At 38.3% G+C, this 9,756-nt stretch overlaps 1 protein-coding gene across 1 annotated transcript; it reads right to left on the reverse strand.

Annotated features, from left to right (window-relative positions):
- Window positions 1-2,208: 2,208 nt before the first annotated feature.
- Window positions 2,209-6,827, reverse strand: dynlrb1 (dynein, light chain, roadblock-type 1). Its single transcript, XM_030134833.1, has 4 exons — window positions 6,707-6,827; window positions 6,327-6,402; window positions 4,259-4,426; window positions 2,209-2,901 (listed from the first exon to the last, which is right to left on the reverse strand). Exons 1-4 carry the CDS (start codon window positions 6,707-6,709, stop codon window positions 2,858-2,860), a joined length of 291 nt encoding a protein of 96 aa, XP_029990693.1. The 5' UTR covers window positions 6,710-6,827; the 3' UTR covers window positions 2,209-2,857.
- Between the last annotated feature and the right edge of the window lie 2,929 nt (window positions 6,828-9,756).

The raw sequence follows: 9,756 nt of genomic DNA on the forward strand, positions 1-9,756 counted from the left end.
GACCTTAAACTTAAGTGCACTTGGGTCATGCAGCAGGACAATGAGCACAACACAACAACAACAACACAACAGTAAGTTTATCACTGAATGGCTTAAAAAGGAGGGGGGTTGTTGTTGAGTGGCCAAGTCAAAGTCTGGACTTAAATCTGTTTGAGATGCTATGGCATGGCCTTAAACGGGCTGTTCATGTTCTAAAACACTCTGTGGCTGACACCTCCATCCAAGAGGAGACCCTGGGGCAGACCCTGGACACACTGGAAGGATTATACACTATATTGCCAAAAGTATTGGCTCACCCATCCAAATAATCAGAATCAGGTGTTCCAATCACTTCCATGGCCACAGGTGTATAAAATCAAGAACCTAGGCATGCAGACTGTTTTTACAAACATTTGTGAAAGAATGGGTCGCTCTCAGGAGCTCAGTGAATTCCAGCGTGGAACTGTGATAGGATGCCACCTGTGCAACAAATCCAGTCGTGAAATTTCCTCGCTCCTAAATATTCCACAGTCAACTGTCAGCTGTATTATAAGAAAGTGGAAGTGTTTGGGAACGACAGCAACTCAGCCACGAAGTGGTAGGCCACGTAAACTGACGGAGCGGGGTCAGCGGATGCTGAGGCGCATAGTGCGAAGAGGTCGCCAACTTTCTGCAGAGTCAATCGCTACAGACCTCCAAACTTCATGTGGCCTTCAGATTAGCTCAAGAACAGTGCGCAGAGAGCTTCATGGAATGGGTTTCCATGGCCGAGCAGCTGCATCCAAGCCATACATCACCAAGTGCAATGCAAAGCGCCGGATGCAGTGGTGTAAAGCACGCTGCCACTGGACTCTAGAGCAGTGGAGGCGCGTTCTCTGGTGTGACCAATCGCGCTTCTCCATCTGGCAATCTGATGGACGGGTCTGGGTTTGGCGGTCGCCAGGAGAACGATACTTGTCGGACCGCATTGTGCCAAGTGTAAAGTTTGGTGGAGGGGGGATTATGGTTGTTTTTCAGGAGCTGGGCTTGGCCCCTTAGTTCCAGTGAAAGGAACTGTGAATGCTTCAGCATACCAAGACATTTTGGACAATTCCATGCTCCCAGCTTTGTGGGAAGAGTTTGGAGCTGGCCCCTTCCTCTTCCAACATGACTGTGCATCAGTGCACAAAGCAAGGTCCATAAAGACATAGATGACAGAGTCTGGTGTGGATGAACTGGACTGGCCTGCACAGAGTCCTGACCTCAACCCCATAGAACACCTTTGGATGAATTAGAGCGGAGACTGAGAGCCAGGCCTTCTCTCCAACATCAGTGTGTGACCTCACAAATGCGCTTCTGGAAGAATGGTCCAAAATTCCCATGAACACACTCCTAAACCTTGTGGACAGCCTTCCCAGAAGAGTTGAAGCTGTTATAGCTGCAAAGGGTGGACTGACGTCATATTGAACCCCATAGACTAGGAATGGGATGGCACTGAAATTCATATGTGAGTCAAGGCAGGTGAGCAAATACTTTTGGCAATATAGTGTATCTTTCGGCTGGGCATGCCTCGGAATCCTCCTGGAGGAACCAGAGGAGGTGACTAGGGAGAGGGAGGTCTGGGCTTCTACTAAAGCTGATGCCCCCATGACCCAGATAAGTGGAAGAAAATGGATGAGTCGCACAACCAGCGATTTCCCTTAATAAATGAAATGATCATAAATGTCTGCCTCTTGTATTTATTTAGGTTGTCTGATATTATCATTTGCATGAACTTAAGCATCCAAGTGACAAAAAAGCAAAAATTGAAGTTTGTATAGGAGCAAACGCTTTTTAACAGCAGTGTCTTAGATGAAGGACTAGAAGTATAAACAAGACAAATTTAAATACCCAAGGGAAAGTACTTGTGTTTTATACTTGAGAAACGATCTCAAAGTGGAAAAATAGGATCTGGAAGTTCACTGAACAAAGAAGAGGCATCAAGACTCAAAATACGAGTGAAAAAATGATTCCAGAAATGACATGAAATTAGGGGAAAATTCTTGTATTATGGTTTCATTTTTCTTGTCAGTTCAGTATTTTATTTTTAATTTAGCTCCATAACACACATGCAGATTCCACAGAACTAGTAGTCATCATGGGTCATAAGTTTAATGTGTGTGTATATATATGGGTAGTGATTTTACCCATAATTCAGTTCTCTCATTTCAAGGGCAACTGAATTCTTTCTTACAAAAACAGGCACACACATAACATTTTACATTTTTTTTAATCTGTTACAAATAACTGAAAGAAAGCTGACATGGCAAGAGCAGAGACATATATGTAGTGTAGTTCGCTGCTCACCAGGGAAACACTGTACTTATATTTGTACAAATTGCTGACAAAACAATAAATAACAACCCCAAGTCTTCAACTGTGAAGATAAAACTGAAAAAAAAGCATCATGCATTCTCAAACTAAGACAGGTTGTGGTCTCTAGATGATGGTATGTTGTAAACTGTGCACAACTGTAGGTTCATACACTGGTCCAGTCTGACGTTTCCTGCTTAGGTATTTCAGCAGGCGTCCATTCGGATTGGGCCAAAGATCATGAGCTAAGATACAGATGCAATAAACACAGTGACATAACATACAGTATGCAGACAGAGGACACTGAAGGAATGCTAAAACATGAAATCATAAACGTTGCCAGCAGAGTGACTCACTGTTATAGAGTTTATATTTCTTGGTCAAATCAGTTTTATCCACCTTCAAATTCTGCCTTTACCTTCATGTACAGCAAGTGCCTAAACATCCTCTGTTTACCAGAAGTGTTTGATTTAGAAAACTCAGTTTGGCTGTTTATTAATGAAAGACAGAAAAAAAGAGCAATGAGCGGGAGGCAGGTCCTTCAGCTTCAGTCTGAGGGGTTCTGAATGACGATCAAGAAGTAGTCCTTATCTGTGGAAATAAAAAAACAGGTAGACAGGCAGCTATTAAATCGAATCACAGCATATATTAAATGATGAATAGACCTTCTTTATAGGTCCAAGAGAGCTGATCAATGCTAAGTAAAAATCAAGGTCACAAAATTTAGAATATTTAGCTATACATCAGTTTCTACATTCTCTGTAAATCCTGCTTTTCCAAATTGTAGGAAATTGCCAGGCAGAGGCTAAAAACTGGAGACTATGTTTTCAAGACAGCAGAAAGTGAATGAGTCCAAATGCAGTCTGCTATTAAAGCTGATGTTGCAGAAAAAGCTTGTTTCAGTTCTTCCTGTTGTACATTTGCATTTGACAGAGGACTTTCTGATGTGATTTTACCACTTCAGACACTTTAAAGTCCAACAGTTTCAAATATCCTAACTGTAAAAATATTAAGATATTCTTGAAACATCTCACGATTATGCTGAACTCTGTTGGAGGCTTAGTTGTGTTCAGCACTTCTGTAACCCACCCTACAGCCTCATGCAAAGGTCAACTCCAACATCTAACACTGAATGCAAACAGATGCAAATACCTGAAGGACCAGGTTTATTTTTACACCTGTTGGTTATGACTCCCTGTTGGTTTTCCCTACAGTGCTTAAAATGATATGTTTGGATTGCAGCTGCCAGTGCTGTTTAACATAACAGGCACTTGCATATGAGTATATGCGAGTGCATTGCTATTGTCTTGAAATGTAATTATTTAAGGATGTCAGTATCAGCGGATGATCCTTTTTCACAGTCAGATACATCTACAAGTTGTTGTTCAGACTGGCAGCCCGTGTCTCACACTGTGAAGATGTAAATACAAAAGGACACAAGTGCTGAACAATATCCATGCTGCCACTTGGAAAATACAGAGAATAGTCTGTGTGTCTGTGGACTCTCAGGGTTCAGGCTAAACAGGGCTATCCCAGGTATCATAATTTGATTGGCTTGTTCAGTTGTGGTTGATTGTTTGAAAGTATGTAAATGAATGTATTTGCATATGTATTTGTATCCTGTACATGAAGCACTGTGTTGTAAAAAATGCTGTATAAATATATCACTATTATTGAATCACTATCACAGAAACCAAGGCAGGCAGGCTGTTGTCAGGACACACAGGCATGATCTGACCACTTTGCTGTATCTGATGTGAAAACCAAATCCAATTTACCTGTAGTCTCAACAAAGCCTGTCCGAGAGCCTCTACATTATAGCCTGAGCAAAGAAACATGATCTTTTATGCAACAAGGAGACAAAGCTGGGGATATAAAAATAAATCGCTACTTACTCTCAGAGCGATGTTATGTGTGAGTGATTTCTCTCAGTTCTGTTTTCTCTCACCTGGAGCAATCATGATCTCATTCTTCTTGGATCGGATACGTAGGAAGGTGAGGTCGTTCTGGGGGTCAATGTCTCTTACGGTGCTCCTGGCCTTCATCACCAGCTGATGGATCAGCCCTGCGTACTGCACCGTGCTGGAGTTGTCTAGAGTCGTCTTGATGGGAATTCCTGGGGAGTGAGATAGAAACAGACACCCATTAGAACATTCGCTTCAATGCTCTGTCATGCACTTCTGTAATCTGTGCCAACACCTGTCTAGATTTACTTATTTGCACTGTCAAGACAACATGAATTTTGACTGTTTTGAATTGCTCCTCTCTGTACACTGCCCCCTTGTGGGTCAAATTTAGAAATGCAAGGCTTCAGGTTATTTCCAGACTTATAGATATGCACAATTTGAAAAACGCCAAATAGCTTACTCTGAGTAACTTGTTTTGTACTGCAGGCATCAACACTTTCCAAGATTTGGAAATCTGATGAACAAAATTTATTAACTGTAGGATTTAGAGAACACTCATTACTAACACATTACTATGCTACTGTCAGATTGTGTTAATTCCCATAATCTCCCATTGGTGTAAATGTATTGAAATATTGCTACTGCTATTTTATGTTTGTATTTTAATTGGGTTTTTTATGAATTAAAATATGTAAGAGGCACTTTCAAATAATGCTTGTGTGTGAATGCCTTGTGTTTGAACCTCCAGCAACCATGTGACATTTCTATTTTTGTGTCATCATCTGATTGTGTTTCAGACATTAAGAGGAAAGCAGCTACAGGCACCACTGATGATATTGAGCAAACCATTTTTGACCAAATCACATCACTGGACAACATGCCACAAAGGTGTTGTTATATTTACAAATAAATATTATTTGATGGCCAATGCTGAATGAAGATCAGGTGACTGAATACAAACAAACTGTTTAATACAAGCATCAACTACAATCTCATGATAGCAGCCCCTCAGCAACTTTTGAACAGATGAACCAGACTCTACAACAAGATACTGAATATACACTATTTGCCCCAATACAGCAAAGGAGACTGCAAAATGATTTAGTCAGCTTTAAGTTGACTGCCCTGAGAATATGGCAAATAACACCCGTTACCTTATTCTGCAGGCTTTATGCCACCAATGTAGAGTAAGTCTAGTAATAGTTTAGGATTATGCACATACATCTTATGATGATGATGATAATGAAGAAGAGGATAAAGACGAGTGAAAGGAGATGATAATCACAATTAGGCTACAGCATGTATAATAAATGTGAATTGGCCATTTTGTAATAATTGTGATTGGCTTGCAAGGCTTCAGAAAATGAGTATCAATTTAATGTCTGTCTGTAAACAGGATTGTGCAAAACCTATAGCGATTCTAATGATACTTGGTAAATTTTGGAGATTCATAGAAAGGGCTGAGGTTGGAATTTTTTTTTCTTTAATTTTGTTGAATACTGGAGACCCCAAGCCTAACTTAGAATCATCTACTCCCATCTTCTCATAGGGTCAGCACTAAAAATGGGCCATAAACAAGAGTTTTATTGGGTCGCCAACTGACAATGTAAAATACATAGCTGTGAATCAATTTCTCTGACTCAAATAGAGGAAAAGTGTAATTCATTGCTCTGCTGGTCTGGTACAGTCAGATGCTGCATGTACTGGATGTGGACTTCATCATCATCATCATCATCATCATCATCATCATCATCATCATCCAACATTGTTTTGAAAGTGTCAAAGTCAGTAAAAATGTATAAGTTATGGCACACAATAATAGAATATTTTTGTAAATTTGGGTCTTGGGAAAAGACAACAAATTAACTCAGGTCTCAAGCTAAAAACACTGGAAATCACTTGACCTTTGTTAACATTTAGACTAAACAGTGGCACCAACTTAAAAAAAAAAAAAAAAAAAAGGGAAACAGGGGTCATAGATTGGGTTTTCGTTGTGGCTTTAATATACATATAGTAATGCGGAACAAAAAGGGAGGGATGCCCATTCCTCAGTTCTAATTCTGCTTCTGCCCTCCGGTGTTTTGTCTCGTATGGCGGCCGTGAATTTACCTTCTGAATTGACAATAACAATTCCTTGTACCCCCTTCTGGCTCTGGATCCTTCTCAGAGTTTCCTCTACTTCAGCCTGAGAGACGGGAACAGTGGAGTAAAGAGGCATAATTAGTTGGCATGATTTAAATTAGAAACCGAAATGAATAATGTGACTAAAATAAAACAAGAAAGACCAGAATAAAACCATTGAAAAACCCTGAAGCAACTAAAATGACACACAAAGCTAAATTGACAACGCCCGACTAGCAAAAGCAAGCTAACAGCTAACTTAGCATTTAATTGAAATCATCTTTACAAGGAAAGTCATAGTCACGACAGTCGAAGCTAAAATGTAAGAAAATTATATAAATCCAAACAAGGAAGACGTTACATCCTACCATTTTGCTTATTAAGGATTAAATTTATCAACAGAGGATATCGGCTAATAGTCCAGTTCTGTTGCTGAGAGAACACCGAGATAAACTTCCGGGTCAGCTGTCTCTGTGTTGCGTTCATCTTCCGGGGAAACGTGGGAGATCTGAGAGTTAGTAAGTTTACTGACAGGTAAGGCCGTGAAACGTTGCACTTATTAAAGCTTAACTTCAAAAGATCATGGCTTAATATAGTTTCATTGTCAATCATTTACACTACATAGATTAGTTAAATCAGTTATTGCAGTAATACTTTCAAAAGAAGAATCTCTTGCTCTTAAATGTGTTCAAGTTTCAATCTTGCCTCAGGCCAGAAGGCTCCTGATGACCAGTACATTATAAGCAATTTTTCCTAAATTTTCTTATCTAAATTGACAGCCGTTGCAAGTGATTTAATTGTGTTTATTTATTTATTTATTTTTTGTTTTTATCTTTGTTTGTTGTTTTTTGTGGCAAAAACAGCTGTAAATTATATAAGCATATGTGATATCAAGTTACTATGTTTTGTGGAAGAAGTGAATGTAAACACATCAATGAGGCGTTGGCCTGGAGGAGCGTTCATCTGTGGTCAAACCCAGGTCAAGTTGGACTCAAAACAAAAGGAAAGGCCGGACCAAGAAGTGCAGCGATGATGCCTTCAAAATAAAGCAAAATTACTGTATTCATTACTAGAGTCGGAATGAGTTATAGGCCTTTAATTGGCTTGATTATGGTTAAACCATATCGAAACACAGATCTGTTTGATATGATCTGAATGTGCAAAAAGTTTTAAATGTGAACAGAAATCCTGCTGACATACTGAGCAGAGAAATGGTTTACTGAGATGTGTTTTAAGAGGATTCTTCCTCAAACAAGACACATGGAAAAGGACAGAAGTCTAAATCATGCCTATATGTGTTAGGACTGTGCAGGTATTCATTCATTCATTCATTCATTCATTTTCTGTACATTTTTTATTGTTTATTTGTCCTAGCCAGCAGCAGGTAAATGTACATGATGGAATTGTAGTCAGTTCACCATTGACAAACAAACAGTCATTCACACTTATGGGTAATTTAGTGTGGCAAATTAACCTATTAAGGCCCCTTACTTTGGAGTTAACATGCAATCTCCACCTAGAAAGGCCTCAGCTTGTTCTGGGTTGAATGACTACCATGCTGCTTGACTCTCTGCAGTAATAAATGAGAAAATATGATTGATAGAAGAAGGAGCAATCAAAACGCTTAAAAGCATATTATATGAATTTTGGGTTTTCTTGAAATAGTGTTATAAACTGATATAGCATATTGGTTCATAAGAATTCATTAAAGGAGCAAAATCTGACCTACCTGGGAATGTTGTATTTGTAGTATCTGTGGGAATTTGTTGTGTAAGAGTTACTAGTGTGTTTAAGATCTGTACATATGATACTACACTATTGTACATACTGACTGTAATGTGTAATAGACTTTTTCAAGTATTTTATATCTAACAAATTTAAATGTGTTGATTCACATGTAGTGTGATGTCTAATAAATTTATTTGCTTTAATTTTAGTGCCTGAAGCATGCATTTGAGACACTATTTTGTTTTTGTATATGTATAGATTTCAAGCTGGGCCAGAGGAAGAGTAGTTATGCTTTGGGGCACTGCTAATGGGGATGTTAATATAGAACACATAAAAAAAAAAAGGTACAAGTGTTTGGAGCTCAGATTTTGTTGGGGACACACCCCTCTGATGTTTAACTGAAACCAACAGGCATGGATAGGAGGTGGTGCACTGTTAGTTTCTGCCTCTTCTTAGAAGGTTCTAAGGCAAGACAAGAAAACATGCATCAAGTGGTTGATGAAATTAAAGTAAAATATCTTTTATTTTCACCGAAGTCACAGCATACAACAAGACGGGAGTGCTGTTCCTGTTGGTGCTTCATAAAACAAAACACACAAGCAAAAACATGAGACATAAAACAGTATATAAAAATGTACTCAAACTGGCCAGTAATAAATAATACATAAATAATATATTGAATGAAATTGCACAAGATGGTGAAGGGTGACAGTTCAAGATAGCAGTGTCCCAGATGTGTGGGGTCACTGGATCTTCTTCAGTGGATTTTCTGAGGTAGTGAGAACTGGTAATATCTTGTGTTCTGGGCTGTCTTCATTGTAATAGTTTACTAAACATTTGCTAAGTAGGATTAGAAGATGAGATCATACACTGTCACCCACAGAGCTTGAATAATTTTGTTTTCAGACACGTTCCTCTTTTTATTTCTATTTAAATGAACCTATTTGCATGAACCCAAACTGACATTAATAATATATAAATATGATTAAACTTCCCAATATGCAAGACATAGTATTTTAACCTTGACACACATCTTCAGTAAAATCTTTTACATTTCAGAGCACAACGGCAAGAATTCATTTGAGCTCGACTAGAAATATTTTGGACTAAATTTACAATTTTTGACTGAAAAGTGATCAAAATATGACTTAATGGTCTAAGCTGAAGTAGAATCAAGTCTCTAAATACAGCAGAACTCCATGTGGAAATTTGGATCGAAACATGGTTATGTAGGGTAAACTTGAAATTGAAATAATACCCTATTTTAAACTGAGATGGGGCAATGATAGTATTTGCTCTTTCAAGTTGTTCCAAATAACAGCTACATCCTACATATTTACAGTGATTTGATATGTTTGGAGAAATGGCAGGTAAAAAAAAAAAGGTCTTTTTTGGTTATGTAGGGTAAATTCTCAGGTCCTCGAGGCTGGTAATCAAAATTATCTGTTAAGCACAAATGATTTAATATTATCTCAGTATCATGCTCGGAGTGAATAATTATAAATATAAATAATGTTTAAAACCTATAATCATTAAAATTGAGATATAAACCATTACTCTCTTGGGCAAGTAAAGTAAAAGACAAAAATGTAAATGTGGACATCAAATATAGTCTTTTAAAACAATGAAAATCAGTCAGCTCTCATTTTTTTGTAGATATCATTTAGAAACAGTAAAATTGGGCTTAGGA

This window comes from Sphaeramia orbicularis, chromosome 5, assembly GCF_902148855.1.
Source record: "Sphaeramia orbicularis chromosome 5, fSphaOr1.1, whole genome shotgun sequence".
Classification (NCBI taxonomy): Eukaryota; Metazoa; Chordata; class Actinopteri; order Kurtiformes; family Apogonidae; genus Sphaeramia; species Sphaeramia orbicularis.

Coding starts and splice junctions, on each gene's coding strand:
- dynlrb1 (XM_030134833.1), bottom strand. Junction 4,427..6,326: donor TGTTATTGTCAATTCAGAAG/GTAAATTCACGG, acceptor CTCACTCCCCAG/GAATTCCCATCAAGACGACT. Junction 2,902..4,258: donor TGAGATCATGATTGCTCCAG/GTGAGAGAAAAC, acceptor TTATTTCCACAG/ATAAGGACTACTTCTTGATC.